The sequence below is a fragment of the Passer domesticus genome, chromosome 2 (assembly GCF_036417665.1).
Source record: "Passer domesticus isolate bPasDom1 chromosome 2, bPasDom1.hap1, whole genome shotgun sequence".
Classification (NCBI taxonomy): Eukaryota; Metazoa; Chordata; class Aves; order Passeriformes; family Passeridae; genus Passer; species Passer domesticus.
In genome coordinates, this window is record NC_087475.1 from 122,316,166 (window position 1) to 122,335,415 (window position 19,250).

General features: G+C 42.8%; 2 protein-coding genes across 9 annotated transcripts in view; both read right to left on the minus strand.

The window, feature by feature from the left end:
* Positions 1-56: 56 nt before the first annotated feature.
* On the minus strand, positions 57-16,231 carry LOC135294996 (Golgi pH regulator). Of its 3 annotated transcripts, none has more exons than XM_064410988.1 (14): positions 16,125-16,231; positions 14,022-14,081; positions 13,157-13,260; positions 11,533-11,639; positions 10,656-10,757; positions 7,797-7,917; positions 7,473-7,553; positions 4,179-4,288; positions 3,136-3,224; positions 2,664-2,756; positions 2,248-2,343; positions 1,600-1,689; positions 900-965; positions 57-744 (listed from the first exon to the last, which is right to left on the minus strand). In XM_064410988.1, the coding sequence occupies exons 1-14, from the start codon at positions 16,164-16,166 to the stop codon at positions 538-540; spliced, it is 1,368 nt and encodes a 455-aa protein (XP_064267058.1). In that variant the 5' UTR covers positions 16,167-16,231; the 3' UTR covers positions 57-537. The 3 variants fall into 3 exon arrangements, with proteins under 3 accessions (XP_064267058.1, XP_064267060.1, XP_064267059.1); XM_064410990.1 differs by lacking the exon at positions 16,125-16,231 and adding an exon at positions 15,808-15,894; XM_064410989.1 differs by lacking the exon at positions 16,125-16,231 and adding an exon at positions 15,754-15,887.
* Positions 16,232-17,633: 1,402 nt separating this feature from the next.
* Positions 17,634-19,250, minus strand: part of GJA8 (gap junction protein alpha 8) — a 42,211-nt gene continuing 40,594 nt past the window's right edge. For all 6 annotated transcript variants that reach the window (XM_064410996.1, XM_064410994.1, XM_064410995.1 and 3 more), the window contains 2 exons: positions 18,891-19,075; positions 17,634-17,773 (listed from right to left, as the gene is read on the minus strand). The gene's annotated coding sequence lies outside the window, so the exon portion shown is untranslated. The remainder of the gene's footprint in view (positions 17,774-18,890; positions 19,076-19,250) is intronic.

Genomic DNA, 19,250 nt, shown 5'->3' on the forward strand with positions numbered 1-19,250 from the left:
TCTGGCTCAAATCCAGCCCAATCTTTGGGACTGACAAAAAACAACTGAGATACTCGCATATTACAAAAGCTTATTTAATTCCACAGACTCAAACATTCAATTCCAGAATTGCTGTCCTCCAAATCCCAATTATAAGTTGATTTTCAAAACAAAAATCACATTTCTTGGTGCCTTCTGTGAAGATGATGTTCCAACAGTAGGAGGTGCTTCCTCAGCCAGCCTACCACGCAAGCTCTGATGCCCCTGGATAGTGATGTATCCAGGATTGCTTTTATTGCTTGGCAATTAACTGTTTCAAGTTGAACACACACACCCCCATCCCTTCCAGCTGTGGCACTGAACAAAACGAGCCACAGAGCTAGATGATGACACGTGTGGACGTTCAAGGAGCCAGAACACACAGAGCAGTCCTGTCTCTCCAAGTTCTGCAGTTACACTGCCAAACACACAGAGCAGTCCTGTCTCTCCAAGTTCTGCAACCCACAGGAGCTGCAGCAGTGCAGCTGACAGAGAGCAGTGCATGGCTGCAGTTCTGCCTCAGAGGGTCATATGCTTTTCTGGAGCTTGTTTGTGTGCTAAATAGAGGAAGAGGATACTGGACAGGGCACTAACTAGGAATATCACATCAAACCAACGGTGATAGAAGTTGAACTGGAGCTCTCCCAGCACCTCTGTGATAATGGTGCGGTATTCCGGAGGCATGCTCATGCGGATCAGGAGCACTGATGACACAAAGTACATTCCCTGCAAGGTAAAACAGGGACAGCAGTTACTGCCTCACCTCAGGCTCTGGGGCTATACCAGGGGGCAGCACACAAAGATACTGTTATGTGTTTAAGCACACACAAGGCATGCATGCAGAAATGCAAGTGGGTATGCCCACGGTTCTCCATACTCACCATTATCTGTGCCAACAGCAGAACAATAACATTGGAGGACTTGCTGCTGGAAATGGCATAGAAGAACTAGGGAAAAAAAACCCAAAAACATTGGAAATAAGCAGTTAGGTAAGTCTGATGTGTCTTAGGATGAAAGGAACATTTTTTTCATCTCAAAATACCCCATCAAAACCATACATTCTGGAGGGCTACCTGTAAACTACTCTCATAAACCTCAAACTTTTATAAACCTTCCATAAACTTTCATAAACCCTAGTCTGTATCAATCTTCCCCAGCCAGCTGCACCTTGTGTTAAAAATCACAAAACAATACACACAAGTCTAAGCATAGGTACCAAAGGCCAGGTCAAGTCAATGAGTCACAGGTCTGTTCAGTTAATGCTTTCAGTCTTACCAGCAGCTTAAATTAAGTAATGCAAATGCTTTTAATCACATCTCATTAACCTTACTAATAAGCCTTGGCTACAGCATCGTTTTGAACCCTTACTTACATTTAACATCTAGATCCCTTCCTGACAGAGACTGGGGAAATATTCTGCAAAAGGTATTCTTCCTACCTTCCTCCCTCTGCAAGAATTTATATTCAGACATTTAAACATAAATACATATTGAAAGTTTATACAGTACTTGTTCCATCAAAAGGTAGAGATCTGATAATGAATTTCTCTGTGTAAAACCACTTAATACTCCTAGTTCTTACCTTTGTAAGTGTGATTAACAACCCTCTAATAGAGGTAACAATGATTATTCCAACAAGAATAAAGGAAATGTGCTGAGACCAGAATTTGACCTGTATCAACAAGAAGAACACAGTTAAAACTTTAACACTAACTTCATTTACACCACGTTGTATAGCTGCCAGCTCTTCAAGGTTTTTGTCTCTCCTAATTGTACAGATATCTACTGTAGACAAGGTTTATATAACAGACATTTTCACAAATGTATTAGCAACTGTTTACTCCAAACACAAGAGAAGGAAATTTAGTTTATACCAATCACAAAGAATCTCATCATCGATTGTGTAAATGACAGAACAACTATTTGCATAAAAAAATCAAAATTACTTTGGAGCTGAATGTATTCATCTAAGCAGATTGTCTAAAGTGCTTCTATTTCTCAAAAAAAAAAAAAAAACAAAAAACAAATCACTGCCTCTCTGGCAAGACTACATCCCCTTCTCAGCACCAGTGTGAAAGCAACATGCATGGTGCATTTTCCTTTCCTCCTCAATAAGTCAAAAGGAAAGCCATATTCTCAGGGTCTATCACTTTCTTCCTGGCAGCAGGATGATTTTATTTAGATAAGATATGAATTGCTGAAAAGGCTGCAAGAATTAATAAAGGCTCACATCAAACTGGATTCCCAGGTAATTTACAGTGATCTCAATTCCTCTTGTGACTGGATCAGTCTTCCCCACACGGTCAAATACAATATTGATGGTTGCCTGCAAGAGATGGATTTACATTCAAGCAAAAAGGCAAAAGCATTTCTCACTCTCACAGGTGAGGCTCATTGTACCACCAAGAAAAGGGCAGGGGGTGGTCAGATTGCCAAAGGCAGCACAAAACACATCCATGTAAGAATTACTGATGTAATGCTGTATAGAAAAAGTCAGATCCAGAGCTTTATTTCAATCAAGGGCCAGTTTCTTTCAGAATTTCTGGATTTTAACTAGAGCATTACTTAATGAGCTGCATGCATAACATGATCTACACAGCGTATATTTGCACACATCCACAAAAATGAAATAAAACATTTACATACCATGAAGATTTTCCAGACACAATAGATGGAGAAAAAATAACCCAAAAAGTTAAAGTATTTTCCCTGGAACGTTTTGGAATACTCTATTCTCTCCTGGAAACACAAAATAAGGGAGAGGGAGGAGAACATTAAAAAATATGTCATTTTCACAGTCACCCACAACATAAAATTATGGTGGAGCACCAACAGTACCAAACATAGTCCTATCCTTCTACATATTTTAATTCAAATGTTTCTGAACTCCTGAGTGTTAATTCATAGGTAGGTAAATAGTTATAGGGCCATGGGGCAGACTCAAAGATGGATCTGACTGTCATCTAGCCCTGAAGTTAAAGGAACAGACCCTCAGTGCACTGCATTACAACATTTCACCATTTACCTATTGAACAGGTTTCAATTTCTCATAACACATGTACTCTTTCAAACCACTCTGACCTCCCAACACCCATCTGGGCAGTTATTTGCTGTGTACCTTTGTTGCATGCAAGTCAGCAGTTTCCAGGAAAAGCTGCCGACTCAATTCTTCCAGGGCATCCACTTCTTGCTGGATAAGGGACAGATCTGGCAAACCAACATAGTCAAGGCTAGAACACATCATGAATTCTTAATTAAGAAAACATTCCCCACCTTCAGCTCAAGGGCCACATCTAATGGTTTGGTCTCTTCCTAGATCCAGATCAGCTTTGTAATTCAGTCTTTATGGTCCTCATTAAAACAGCAAGAAAGAAATCTGAAGGATGAACCTGATGCACACTACTCCAGTTTAAGGAGGAAGGCAGGACACAGTATTCAGGCAGTCATGCAACAACCTCTTTGCCTGGGAAACACATCACAGAATAGAACCAGAGCTCTCAAAAACTGCTGCTCCACTTTGATCAGTGTCCCTTGCCACTGAAGTGCATCTCACAATATGTCATCTCAGATCATCTTCATAAACAAAACTGCTGAGTAACTGCTGCAAGAGATTAGTGATTCCTATGAATAGTCTGTCAAATAGCCAAATTCTGATTTTAGCAGCTAGTGTGAAAGGAGAAGAAGAAGAGTCCTCAGCCTCAAATATGCAAAATGCACACTTCAAGCAGTCTGACAGAAATCATTGGTAAGCAACCCTGTTAAAGAAGTACAGATCCTTGTCATTCCCAAGAAATTCCTTCTACAGGAAACTGGATGATCTTCAAGGTCCCTTCTAACCCAAATCATTCTATGAATCTGTGGTAAGTGTGCACAGCAAGTGTCCCCTGACCTGCTGTACACCTCACCCATGGTGATGCAAGAGAACATTTATAGAGCAGGGCAGAAACATAAAACTTTTGCCTGTGTCACAGTAAAATTGTGCCCAAGGCCTGGGCAAAAGGTCAGACAGTGCCAGAGAACAAACTTCACAGGAGACATTAGGCTTGAAATGTGTTGAAACACAAATGCTTTGTGACTGTCCCAACTAACACTCTATCTCTCAAAACAAAGAAAGCTGGATCCACCTCCCAAGGCAGGTGCCAGCATGCAGATGAAGGATACTTTCACTGCCAGGAACAGATGTTGTAACACTTTTTATCATTCCCCAGAAGCCAGTGGGTCTGTTATGCACTTCTCCTCTCTGGAACATTGTCCTGTGAGCCACTGCTATCCTGAAAGAACAGAAAACACAAGTCCTTAGGAATGTAATATTCTTATGAAAAATCAAAACAAGAAAAAAGAAAAAAAATCTACCAGTTTCTTAGAAGATGCTGTTAAACTAAATTCACCAAAAATAGATGACCCTTTTTTCTTCCCCTAAACACCAATCCCACTACATAAAATTATCCTGATTAGGTCTGGAGTGGAGCCCAGATCTAATCAAGTGAGATTCAATGAGACACTTCCCAAGCCTTCCATTCAGGATCCTGTTCCAACCCTCAAGGGATGTAAACCCAGTTAAACATTTAGAATTCAAATGGATTTCTCAGTCATGTAATAAGTTGCTTTCCTTTCCTCCAATGCATGACTGTTATCTCCAGTTCAGGAATTAGAAGACTTCTGATGCTCCTCCCTCCCCTTGGACACCTCTTCTTTATCAGGGCACATCCGCCTTTTCCATGGAGCTATGAGCTCTGGATGGTGTGCAGAGCACTCTCTGGTATGCTGTCACTCACTGCTGGGCTGCATGACAAGCTGCTATGAAGCAGAAACACACAAATCCATTCTTGGACTGAACCACTGGATGCTTCAGGCGATCTGAACGTGACTCCTGAAGTTAATTCCAACACTCCAGCAGCAGCAGCTGCGTATCGTCCCTCACACTTCCATGTGCACCACAGCATAATCCCCACCAGCAGTGTTGGCTTCTGGTCTCCTTCCCTCACATTTCTCCCCACTGAAATTTGTGAGCAAGTTATCCATTCCTAAGCTGAAAGCTATTCACAGCATTCTCAGGATGATGCATGATTCTGTGGTGTTTAGTCCCTTTCTGTAGCTGCAGCCAGCATTGCTGCATTTGGCACTGAGCCCTCTTCAAGGATGTTGATAAGTAGCGTAATAAAAAAAAAAATTTAAAAATCATTCCATCATTCCTTTGACATCAGCAAAAGAAACACCCTTGGGGCACCCTACATACAGATAAAAGCACATATGGCCACAGACTACAAATAACAGAGATCTTAGAATCCTGATAGCTGCCAAATGTAAGAAATGCATTTTTAATCCTTGCTTTCTTCACAGTACACAGATTCACATGGTCCATCCCAAATGATCCACAGCATTGCAGCAAAAATGCAGCAGTGTCCAGGTGAAACACCTTACAGATACACAAAGGCAAATCTTCTCTTTTTAGAGGTGGCAGGGATCTCTGTATCCATACAGCAGCCAGGAGTTCTGGAGACCTCACAGAAAGGATCCACAAGCAAACCCCACACACTCTGCACGTAGATTGGTAATGACAGTGTGTGGTACTTGCATGTCACATCAGCTGATCTGACTCTAACATGACACAAATGAAGCAATGCCATCAGAATGCTGGCATTTCAAAGCTGAGGATTAGTTATGTCACACCTGCAGGAACAAGTATAAAGAATCTGACAGCCTTAGAGGTGAGTTTCCGTAAGGCTTTACTTGATTGTGCTCAGGAAGGAGAGAAAAGTGATTCCTGTGCAAAAACCATCAGGGCAAACAACTTTCACCACCTATCTCCTACTGACTAGAAAGCCAGCATGAATAAGGGTTGGCATGAGAAGAAATGTCAGGATCAGCAAAGAAAACAAAAAGTTTTATGTTGTATTGCCTTACAACTCTTGTGCTCACTGCTAAGTTCTGAACTGTCAGTAGTACTGAGAAGGTGGTCAGCACATCATTGACAACTAATGGCACTGCAGCATTTACCCTGAGCTGGAGAATACTGCCATTCCCACTTGTTCTGCCAATTACTTGGTTGCATTTGGACTGATACATATCTAACCTTTTAAATTTGGCTTTACACGAGCAAACAGTCTAATCATGCAAGCCCACTGCTCCCTGTCAAAGCTAAAAAGAGAACAAGAATCTACAGAACTCAAGTTTCTGCTACTTCTTACACAGTTCTGAGACTACTTAGTTTTGCACATTGTTTTGGGTTTTTTGTTGGGTTTTTTTAAACATATACATGAGTTTCATTATAATTCCCAAGTGATTAATACATGGCTCTTCATAATGGTTGGGAAGTTGCCATATTCCAAAGATTTCCTGGTCATGGAAAGGCATGAATGTGCTAGTTAGTTACAAGCCTCTGGCATCCTGACTTTTACCCCAACATCACTCTCCCTGAACCAGAGGTCCAAAAACACAGTACAAAACAAAAGAGCAGAGTCAGAAACAGCACTACACAGTATCTTTTAACTGTGGCATTCTTTTAGAGTGCTTCCAGTCAATTAAATCAATTAAACCTCAGTAATTAAATTCTCTCACTACTTATCATCTCACACATGACCACAGAGTTAACAGTTGTTCACTACTTAACATTTTCAAAGGGGAAGGGGGTTATGCTTTAACTACACTTCTATCAGCTAATACTCATCAGCAGACACACACATGGTGATAAATTTGGCAAAGTTGTATCTAAGCTCCCCCGCACATGTTAAAAGGTTCCATTGAAACTTTAAGGTACCAAAAGTAAAGTTTAGGAGACTGTCATGTCAGACAGCCAAACCTTTGAAGTAACTCCAGTAAGTGGATTTATTCTGCACTACTAGCAAGATGTGAAATATGTAATACTGTTATGAAATATGCAGACAAAAATCTTTCCAGTGTAAATGAAATGGCATGGTTTCTGAAAGTAGGGGTTCTTTTAGCTTGGGGGACATGGAATAAGCTAAACCAATGCCACCAGAGTTCTGATGGCACATTGGTATACTACAATATATCCACATTAGCAATGTTTTGCAACTCTGCAAAACTTAACCAACATGAACCTTGCTGTTTGCAAGACTATAGCTGTGTCCACACCAGCTCACTACTCTGCTTCAGCTTTGACCAGGATCCACAATATGTACAAACCACTTTCTGTCCTGAAACCATGAGTAAGAGCCAGCTGTAGTGCCCTAAGTGTCCCTGACTCAGCAGCAGAGAAAGGTGCCCATCCTACAGATAAGATATGCTGCAGCAGAGAGTTACAAATGGTCTTGGAAGCCTAATTTGTGCCACTGCAGCCACAAAGGGCACTGCTTAGTGCTAAAAACAGTCATTCATCAGGCCAGAACAAAACACCACACAGCTTAACCCAAGTTCAGATTTCAAGAACCATCTTACACCACACTGACTGCAAATCCTTGAGATAAATAATTCTTGCTACTGTTGTCCTCTCACCTTTTCTTCTTGCTAACAATCATGTCCATGGTCTGAAGGAGTCGTCGCTCCAGAGCCAGAATATCTGCATCTGTCACATTCCTGCAAAATTAAGACCCCAGTTAGGCCTGCTACTCCATTTCAGAGGAGATGTGCACATGCCTATGAGGCAAAGAAAAGCCTGTATAAGGGGAATATGCAGCAGCAGTGGAAATGGTTCTAGCATGCAGACATGACAACAGCTAGATTCAGAAAAACAGTAACAAAAAAACTTGAGACAATGCCATAGGAAAAGTAAAAAAAATCTCAAAAAGCTGGACAAGTATTTCACAAGGCTGAAGTTACCTGAGAAAGTAGGACATGTAAGTGTATGGACAGTTGACAGCCCCAAATCCTGACAGCAAAGCCATGAGTGTCACCCCAATCACACCAACACGGCTGATGAGCTGTTCTATAGACAGGATTCCTGAGGGAAGGAAAAATATGGCATCAGCAACCTTGCTCTCTTCACTCTGCTCCACACTTGGTGCCTTCCTAACATAACATAGAGCTGCTTAATTAATCTGACTGCCTTTCCACAGCAGTGACCCCAGGTAACAGGAAGGACAGACAGGGACTAGGAAAAGAAAGGGGTAGGAAGCTTCCCTCAAAAATCACATTACCCTGCTTAGAAACAGGGATGGGGAATTCCAGGTATGAAGAAACTTAAGACAGATATATGGATATGTGGAGAGGACTAAATATCAATATTTTGGTTCCAAACTAATAAAACATGTTTGCCATTTGCTGAGGTGGAACCCAGATCTTCAACCAGGCACTTCTAAAGGAGTGTCTTCCAGAAAGGCACTTTGCAATTATCACCAAACCATTTGGTCCTGGCAAACTGGCCTAAAAACGTCTGAACTCCCATCCCATCAGAAACGACCCCTCCAGATCAGATACAAGCTGTGCTTGTAGGACAGTGGGGCTGGGAAGCTTAAACTGCTCCTGGCTGTTCAGTGTTCATCTGGTTGGCACCAACATGTTGTTGAGGTGACCACCAAGGTCTTCTACCTGAGCACCAAGTAGACTCCAAAACATGTAATTCAAGATGAACATCAAGCCCGTGCTGTAACCATCACCAAGCACTGAAGCTGCATTTATTCTTAACCACAGACCTCAACCTGTCTTTCCAGGACACAGTGCCATGTGTAGTAAACACCAGTCACTTTTTAGGGAGCTGGTTACAGAGCAGCTGCCACACACAGCACATTTAGAGCTTACACGATTGCAAAGCTGAGATGGCTGAGCGCCAAACCACATTTCATGCTTCAGAGAAGTGGAATGAATGATGAAAACAAGGCAAAAAGACTTCACAAAGGGAAACTGAGACAGCCAGTCATGTGCAGCTGCACAGAGATTTACAGGAGCTACAGAATGTGCTACAATACACTGGCCTTTTGCCCCACACACTGTCAGACTGCAGCACTTAAAGCAGAGGTGCCTTCAAAATGACATGACATTCCACTGGTGGGAGCAATGCTTCCCCATGAAACTCACAAATAAAGTGAATCAATGCTCCATCAACTCAGAGGTAGGAGCTTTATTAGAATACTGGTGTGTCACTAAGCATAACCTTCCATAACAAGCTCCCAAACTCAGGTTTGTTAGATAAGCTGCAGTGCAAGGGAGCCCTTGCTCAATGGTGCACTTCTCAGCTGCAGGACACTGCCATCCCCATGTGCCTGAATTGGGTCACCACAGCAGCCTTGTCTGTGCATGCAGGACAGCAGCACCCCAACAATACAGCAGGGAACAAACATGTGGAATCCTTTGCTCTAACCCATGTCTACGTCTGGTAGGATGAGGCACTGCAGAACTCTTAAGTGGAGGTACCACACCCTGTAAAGCACTCTACTACCCATTCTGGAAATCTGCAGGTGTTACACAGCCTCCCAAAACCTTTGGGTGACCTAAAGAGGATTACCAACCCTATGGCTAAGTTTCCACTGAATTGTTACATTCTGCAAACTCAACCACCTTCTGCAGCTCACAATGGATACAAGTTTTTCTTGGCAATGGAACACTGGGCAGAGGGATCTGTGCTACACATCAGCTGCTGGATTTCAACACAGACACACATTTTCTCTTAGGAAACTTTTAGGATCACAGATGAAAAGGTGAGCACACCCTACACCACTTGGTAGCCTTCAACTTCTCATATGAGTACAGAGTCAAGCAGCTTCCCACAGAACAGAAGGACAAAGCTGAGCATTTTGTACACAGACATATTCACCAATTTCCATGAAACTGACTGAATTTCACCTGTTGGGAACAATATCCAAACAATTTTCCAGTGCAGAGGAAACAGAAGGGCAATGTAAGATACACAGGTAACTCCACTGACAAAGAGTCTGGTTCTAACAGCATTACAATCCTTCAGCACAGCCAGGCACACGCCACCTCTGCTGGACCCAAAGTAGCCCAAGTGCACACAGTGTCTTCACACTGAAAATACTCATGACCACAACAGAGACACCCAAGCTGATTCTGTACACCAACAGCTCTGGCTTCCAGCAGGATTTACCAACCCACACTCCAGTCCCGTGCAGCTGCACAGCCTCTGGGCTCAGGCACTGCAGGAATCTGTACCAAAGCCAGCACAACTGCCAGGCCCCTTGCTGGCTACAGTCTGTGCAGCTCTGGAGTTTAGGCACACTGCTGTGTTGTGGACAGAACTAGACAGCCACTCATGCTAAACTCATCTGATTTCAGCCACAAGAAAGAAAAACTTGACTGAAAAAACATCAGATTACGGATTGGTTGTTGATCTGCTTCTTAAATAAACTAGGTTTAGTCTTTCTATTTCTTTAAAAATAGAAAGAAGTAGGTAAATAAAAATTGTGATCAACTTTTTTGGAGATAAAGCTTCTATGTCCTCAAAAGAACACCATGTCCTTACACTAGTCTAGGTTCAGTTAGAACTTACTTCCTTCAAGTTTTCCTGAAAGAAAACTAATGAAAATAATCCAGATGTATCCAGCCACTTCTGTCAGTCTGACAACCTTCACATTGCAGATTTCAAAGCAGAGCAGACCCTCAGTTTCAGGAACTGCTTTCTACAGTCCCAGCTGCAGAGCTGAGATAATAACAGCTCCAAAATAAAAGTGAAATAACAAAGTCTATTTGCAGGAAGGAAGAAATCAGCAAGAAAATGAAACTCACCATGTTTTGGGCTGAGGATAGGAAATGGATCTCCCAGCTTCCAGAAGAAATACATGAATGTCAACCACACAACACATGCAAAAAGCAGTTTCTGTCTGTGCACTAAGGGAGAGGAGAAAGGGAGTGTTTAAAATAGGCTCTTCCTTTAGGGCTTTTTATAGCTTTCAACATTTCTACATTGATCTAAATGCTACTTTGAGAACTGGTGGCCAAAGCACGTGTCACCTGACAGAGCTACAGCTTGCAGTGTGCACCCCTTCACCTCCCACAAGGCTCCCCTGTCCACATGGGACCATTTCACTGTTTCTCTCTTGTGTGAGCTTGAATGTGAATCTTAAATATTTCATCTTCGTGGCAAAACTATACATTTAATATTCCAAACCTACATGCCTAAGCTTCACAGAAAAGAGTGATGTGTATAGTGTCCATGAGCCCATGGAAGAGGCCTCATCCAGACAGCAGAAACAAAACCAGCAAAAGTAATTTACTGAGCTTTTCTGCTTCAGAAGTGATTTATTGAGCTTCTCTGCCTCATTTCTTTTGCCCCCTAGCAGAAAAACACAGCCCTGCCAAGGGTTGCAGAGTTTGGTTGCAAGCTTAAAATTGCAAAGGAACAAATCCCAGTAATATTACTCTGAAGTGCTCAACTTTCTGTTGAAACCCATGAAGAAAAGCAGCATTTGCTGGGGTCATGTGAAGCATTTCCTGACTGTTCAATGAATGGTTCATGATAAAGCATGAAGCTCCAAAGAGAAGGTATTTAGCCAGAACAAAACCAGGGCAAGGAGGGAGGTACAAGGACAGCAACCAAAATTATTTCTAATTTGCATTTCTAGGCTCAAATTAGCAGCTCCTCTCCCACAAACCAAGTACTCACATAATCTGATATTGCTCACAACAAAGTAACCAATGTAGAAGGGCACCATGAAGACCAGAATGAGCAAAATGACACACAGGTTCAGCTTCCAATGAAAATACCGAGAGCTGAAATAAAGCCAAAATGCTGATTAACACAACATCATAATACAACAAATTTCTCAAAGAAAATTGCATGTCAGTGAAATCTTTTCAACTACATCAAGCAATGAATAATATTGGCTTAGCATATAGAATAATCTGGATTTTTTTTTTTTATTAGGGTAGAAGAGAGGGAGTTGTTTGGTTTGGGGTTTTGTGTGGTTTTATTTTTAAATACAGAGGTCAAGAATGTCTATTTAAAACTAAATAACTGTCCAGAAAACCACACTGGGTATTTTATCAAATACTGTATTTTCTATGGTGACTAATGCCAGTTGCAGCACAATTCATGTGACTGACTGCTCATCTAGTTGAACAGTAAATTAAAACTAAATATAAGCAGTAATTAATTTTCTAATGAACAGCTGAGTCAAAAAAAGAGCTAATTCATACTGAAAAGACTAAAAATATTTAATGTTGATAAATCAGCATGTTTCACTTCAGAGTGAATTCTCATCTGCAAGACTTTGCAAAGCAAGGTTTTATAAATACATATAGAGATCAATATGATGAATACTCCTCTGACCAAACTGGAGTAGTCAAATGCAGGTGAGATTCATCTTGGCTGAACTGAACTTTCAATTTACTTGAACAGGAAAATACATGTCCCCATTCCCAACACTAACTCATATCCTTTTTATCCTCAGGGAAGAAGAAATTACAAGGATCCTTGTCACTTTTTCCTAACTAATTCAGAAGCAAACATTTTCATCTATACTGAAGTCTAGCCCTTTATTGAAACTTATAAAAGCATTCTCCTCAGTGATCTCTCTGGCTTCCAGCCCCATTCATTAATAACATACAGAACTAACATTACCTTTCATCACTTCTGTACTTCTTGCCTTTCAACCCCTTTGACTGCTGTCTTATACTTGAGATGAGATATAATAAGAAGAAACCCAACTTAGCCTCTACATGTTATTGTTCTATCTTCTCTTTCCTACTGACTTACAAAGATGACAGTTTTTAACATCAGCTTTGTGTAAAAGTCTTCATCCTATTGTTGAGGAGGGATTCACCTTTGATTCACAAATCCTGCATTGTTACAGACCTAGCTTTCACTCCACAATTAGCTTCACATCTTATTCACTCCTCTGACCACCAAAGAAAAACCAGTGCTTAAGCATTCTGTACTCTTTAGCATCTGAAAAGTGCTCTTAGCATGATCTGAAGAGTTACAATACTTCCATAAAAGAAATAATTTCTTTTAACTCCACAAATGGAGAACGTCAAAGGCGAAAGCCTTGCCCTAAGGACCTACACCAATTGTTAATAGCAACTGCCTTGAAAATTGGAAGCTTATGGCTACTACTCCCATGTTCTGTCAAATAAACAAATGCTGCTGCACAAACATCTTCACTGAGCTGCTGACAATTTTCTCCTGTCACTTCCCCAATCCACAACTAATCCATCAATTTAGAAGTTAGACTGAAGATGCTGCAGAGCACCAGGCAGGCCAGATCCCAGTGGGCTCCCAGGCTCACCTGCTGTTCAGCACTCCCAAAATCTCAAAGATGATGAGCTCAAACATGGTGCAAGAGAAGGCAAAAGTCACAGAGAAGATCACCTGCACCACATACTGCCGCACCTGCAAGGCAGAGAAAATCCAGAGACATCAGGCACTTACATTTCTGGAATGGCATCCTGATATCATCAGATAACAAATACCAAGGTATGATGGCCCACAACTGGGTCTCTTTCTTACAGGCACCAAGCCCTTTATCTGCCAAAAGCCTCTTGGAAAACAGAGGGCAAACTCACACACTAAGAGAGCTCTTTTACATTAACCTTAGTTTTAAAAATAAAATCCACATCAGAAAAACTGCTGGGGTCTGAATTTGGCTTGCACCTAAACCATGTCTGACCTAGACTACAATCTCACACTCCACTACAGATAAGAGAATGGCATTTTTAGCCTGTCCAATCCTCACAACCAACTCACCCGCAAGTGACACATCTCACTAACTTTAAAGTTAACCACTAGATTTGATTTTGTCTCAAGAATTTCACCTTATGTAAGGTGGGCTTACCCACCTTTAAAAGGCAAAACAGTTCCCTCAGTTTCCTTTTACCCCTGCACCTCCTCCATATTTCTTTCTATTTAACAGTAGCCAGTGTGGAAACTTCCAGTGGCCACAGAAGAACCCATTCCCTCAGATATCTACGAGTCTTTCACACAGAAGCACAAGAGGAAAGTAAAAAGAAAGTAACTGCAGACAAGATAAAAGGGATGGAAGAGAGGAATAAGGCTAAATGCAGTTTTAAAAATATTAAATACTTCCATAATTAGGGGTATTTAAGATGCTTTTTTTTTAAGATACAGACTTGTAATGAAAGGTTCCTTCTCACCTCATAATCCTTGAAGAGCTTCCGCATGAAGAAGAGCCACCCAAATCCAAAGAACAGCACCTGCAGAAGAGATGAAGCACTCAACATTTGCATCCTGCAACTTGCCAAACACAAACCCACCGCACTGCTGGCTGCAAATTAAACAATTGGAAGGAAAAGAGCCAACCCAAAGCACCCAAGATCCACAAAAGATTAAAACTTGCCATGGTACCATAGAAAAAAATCATGTTTTAAATATCTAAGTGTAGCAGACACAAAATGCTACGGCCTTAAGGAAGATCCAGTCAAGACAACAGATTTTGGTGTTCCTAAATTCTCAGAATTGCTCAGTTCCTGGCTTACCAGAATCCTTTGCACTCTTGATTCTTGTTTTACTCTTGTAATCTACAGAATTAAAGCCCATGGGCTTTTTTACAGGAAATGCAGAAATGGATTTTCTGTATTTGTTTCAAAGCAAACACCTGAGTGTCCACCAGCTACACATCTTCTAGGGATGAGTGAATTTTAGCACAGTGTTGTCAAGCCTCCCATGGGTAGTCCCATCTATTCCTCATAAGGCTGGAAGGGAGTGTAATGATTTAAAATAACCCAAGCAAAAAGAGAATTCAGGGAATACTCAGTGTTTTTTACAGAAGTAAAAAGACAAAAATTCAGTGCGTGTCAGACATCACGGAATAAAGTCAGTGTATCTCCTCAGAGCACAGGGAAAAGGCCAGAGCTTTCTGCCCACCCTGCCGTGGAGATGAGAAACATTCAAAGACAAAACCAAAGGAATTATTGTGGATTTTTACTTCCCTGCACATCACGAGTAATCGCAGTGGCAAAGGTGACACACTAACATCATTTACAGACAAGGAATAACTGGAATGCTGGGCAAGAAGAAGAAGAAGAAGAAGAAGAAGAAGAAGAAGAAGAAGAAGATCAAACACAGCTGCCTTGAAAGAACAACTGAAATAGCAATGAGGTCCAATGAGTGATTTGTAATTTGTTTGAGGAGGACTTCAGACTTTAAAGTAGCTGCTAGCAAAAAGGAAAGATATTCCATAAGCCTCCTATCTCGGGGTCATAAGCTAAATAAGAATGATAAGCAAATGAGACCTAATTCCACATTTAACAGTGGGAAAAAGGTAGAGACAAACTCTTCAAAAAGAAGTAAAAGATGAACAGATGAGTAGGTACAATAACCAAAAACTAAACAAGATTAGACTCCCCTTGTGCTAGGGACTGTTCAAAAGCAAAGAAAGGCATTTTGGTAAAAGTTCACACTCTAAGACACTGCAGGTGAATGCAAACCCAGCAAAATCTTGAGCATTTGACAATTACATGCAGCAACTTGAACATCTAACTTGGTGCTGTTGAAGGCAATGAGAGGCTTCAAAGCTGCCATCAGAAATGAAAGAAAAGCTATTAGATAAGTTAGGGCTCAGAACTCAAAGCAAAAAAAGTGTGAGTTTTTGCTCCAGGTGAATTGTTAACAGTAGTACAGCTATGCTTTAACCCAAACCCTAACCTTCAAGCCACCAAGAGTGAAAAAGCACGTTGTAAGCAAAAAATAAAAGTATTATCAAATGGGAGGGCATTGTTCTAAGAAACAGCCACAAGCTGTCCTGAAAACTGTCAGGAATTAGGGTTGTGCACTGAAATCTATCTAAGACAACCACGTGCTGCTGAGAGGGGAAAGGTTCCTTTCCCTCAGCTCATCCCTCATCAGTACAGAACAAAACTTTCACACCAGCTCAGCAGCTTCAATCAGATCCCTCTGCGATCCACTTAAAGGCACTTCCACCTGGTCCAACTGCCTGGGACCAGCCTCGTCGAGAAACACCACAAACCGAGCACTCGGCAGAGACCAGCAAGGTGAATTTCCCTGCCTGTCCCAAGTGGAGAAATTAAATTTAAACGCAAGCAGAGCTCGGTTCTCCCGGGCCGGGCCCGGGCTCCCCTCAGGGTCCGCGCGCAGCGCTGCGCATGCGCGCCCCCGGGCGCCGCCCCCGCGCTTCCCCAGGCACGGACGGGGCGCAGGGAGAGGGACGCCCGGTGGCGGCGGGACCCCCGCGCTCCCTCGCCCTTCTCCCGGCCACCGGCGGGGAAGGGGGCGCGTACCTGCGAGGTGAACATGATGCTGGAGTCGATGAGGAAGCTCATGGCGGCGCCCAACGCTGCCCGCCCCGCCGCGCTTCCGCCTCCGGTGGCGGCGGTGCGCAGGCGCCCCGCCCTCCTCGCGGCGGGGGCGGGGCCAGGGCGGGGAAGCCCCGCCCCCCGGCGGGAGCGGCCCCGGGAGGGAACATGGCGGGGTCGGCGTGAGGGGAGCGGGGGCACGGTCGCCAAGCTGAGCCCTGCGGACCTCAGCTGCCCTCAGCAGCCGCGGGAAGGGCACCCGCTGCTGGCCTGGGGTGTGCGAGGCACAGAGAGAAGGGGAGGGTGGACACCGACCTCTGAGGAAATTGGGATTGTTCAGCCTGCAAAAGAAATGGCTTAGGGGGGACCTAATGGCAGCCTTGCCGTGTGTGAAGGGAGCCGGCAAGAAAGATGGAAAGGGGCTTTGTGCAAGAGCATGGAATGGCAGGACAAGGGGGAATGGATTCAGACTGAAAGAGGGCAGGTTTAGATTAAACATTACAAAGAAATTCTTGACTGTGAGGCTGGTGAGGCACTGGAACAGGTTTCCCAGAGACGTGGGTGCCCCATCCCTGGAATTGTTCAATGCCAGGGTAGGTGAAGCTCCGAACAGCCTGGTCTGGTGGGTGTCCTGACAGGAGTGTGGAACTGGATGGTCTTTAAGGGCTCTTGAAGACCCGAACGATTCCGTGATTCTGCCATTTCACCACTGAACGATTCCGTGATTCTGCCATTTCACCACCGAACAATTCCGTGATTCTGCCATTTCACCACTGACCAATTCCGTGATTCTGCCATTTCACCACTGACCAATTCCGTGATTCTGCCATTTCACCACTGACCAATTCCGTGATTCTGCCATTTCACCACCGCCGTGACTCCTCTGCAGGGCAGCAGAGACACAACTGCTCCTGGCCCATCTTCCCCCCCCTTAAGGGAACATTGATCTGGAGCCCTCTCCATCCTCCCTCCACTGCAGATGCCTTTCGGGACTTGCCATTGCAATATATCAAGGAATGGGGCCAGAAGGGAAGCAGAAGTGCAGACAGGGAATTTCCTGATGGCTATCGGTGTGAGATCCAATCCTTCATGTCACAGTCACGTTCCCACTTGACCTTCATGGCGTCTGAATCTTTTTCCTCTTAAATACACACCTTGAGGAAATGGCCTCAAGTGGCACCAGGAGACATTTAGATTACACATTACGGTGGTGAAAAAGGCACAGAAAACAATGTAAAACATTGGAACAGACTGCACAGGGAAGTGGTGGAGTCACCATCCCTGGAAATATTTGAAAAACATGGATATGGTCCTTGAGGACATGGTTTGATGGTGGTGCTGGGTTGGCAATTGGACTTGATGGTCTTGGAGACCTTTTCCAACCTTAATGCTTCTGATTCTATGATTCTAACCATTGCCACTCAAAACTTTGTATTCAGAAATAATAAACAAGAAGAACCAAGGTGTGAGTTTAACAAAGCACAGAGCCCCTGCTGACTGAAAATCAGGAAACTTTATTCATTGCAACTCATTTCACTAGGAAAACAAATCTATGTTGGGTTGTCCCACAGTCTCTGGTTGTGTGGCTTTCTGTCTTGCTCTCGGACTTCTTGGTTTGAAATTTGTCTCCTTGTCTGCAGTATTGCAAAGAGAAGAAAACATTCCATTTTCATGGAGAAATGAACTCAGGGAGCAGCTTATTGTATCTGATCTGAGACCTTTTGTTTTACACCTTCTGGTATCGCTGCCAGTTAATGCAGAGCTGGGATCAGGCCTTGCCTGTTCTTTCATTCTGTATCTGCTACTTTAAAACTGTTATTTCCTAAAGTGATGAGATTCCTGAGTTTGGAGGGATTTTGTGGATTTGTGGTTGTTTTGTTCTGTGTTGGTAGGTTGTGGGGCAAGGTTAGCTGCTGGTTGCCTTTTAGAGAGCAAGGTTAACAGGAAATCCTTTAAAAATAAGTTATAGGGAGCCAAGTTCTGATCTTGTTTATGCCTTGGCAACTCAGCTTCAGCACAAGGGTAAAAAACAAGGCAGAGCTTGGTCACAGGTCTTCAACTTTCTTCTTTGCATGTGTTTGGAAATAGGCTTGAAAGATGCCTCTGCTTAGCTGTAAATTACTGATCCCTGGGCCTTGGGAGAAACAGGGAACAAGATAATTCCTACAGGAAAACCCAGCCCTGCACCCACCTCTCAGTCCCAGGGCTTCTCCTCTAGGGAAGACAAAAAGTGTGAAAAGAAAATGGGAAATTTACTTTGTGCTGTTCCTCCTTAGATAGTGGGGAGAAGGGTCCGTGGCCCTCCACAGGTACAAAGGCAGCTTCTCACTTGTAGTTATTCTTCCACATTTTATAGTGAATGAGGCTATTTTATGGTCACTTTGTAGAGAGAACCAAAACCAAGCCTTTTAAGTGAAGCAGGAAGGTGCAGCATATTGAATTGAATCATGGGGTTTGGCCAAGAGTATATTTAGAAATCACACAGGTTTCCAGAAGGTGCTACAGGGCATATTTATGACAAATAGCCTTAGCTGGCAGCCAGCCAGCCATTTTCTTTTCTCTTCTCTACAGAGGTTTTCATAAACAAGAACTCTGGAAGCTGGAAGCATTCCCACATCGTTCTGATTTCTGCATTTCTTTTGAGTTCATTTTTGATGAGTTCAGGTGATGATATTCACTGGCAATTCATGGATTCCTTTTACAGGGTTGTCTGACTTTTGTGAACTAACACGTATGTATTGAAAAACTTACCTGAGCATTTTTTTATATAGATTTTGCACCTTGGAAGCCAATAAATGCCTGGTTTGCTTTCACTGTTCCACTGTACTGGATCTAGCAAGGCGAAGGCCAGCACTCTTTGTTTTTTTCAAAATGTTCTGTCAGTAGCTCTGTAATCACCATTTCTATTCAGTGCTGCTTCATCCCAGATCAGCAAGCTTTAAAACACACAGGTTTTTGTTGACAGAATGTTAAAATGCAGTCCTCTGCACTTTCAGATGGATTTAAAGGCACACTTGACGCTGAAGTTAAAATATGGAAAGACCTAAGCCGCTATGTTTCCATTATTTTATCTGTTGAAAAGCATACTCTCTTTTTTCTTTTTTTTTTTTT

Bases quoted from the DNA above. Each gene is read 5' to 3' on its own strand.
- LOC135294996 (XM_064410988.1), bottom strand. From the start codon at position 16,166: ATGAGCTTCCTCATCGACTCCAGCATCATGTTCACCTCGCAG. The intron at 2,757-3,135 runs GTACACAGCAAA...TTGTGTTTCCAG, and splicing joins CTGACTTGCATGCAACAAAG to GAGAGAATAGAGTATTCCAA. The intron at 966-1,599 runs GTAAGAACTAGG...TTTTTTCCCTAG, and splicing joins TGTTAATCACACTTACAAAG to TTCTTCTATGCCATTTCCAG.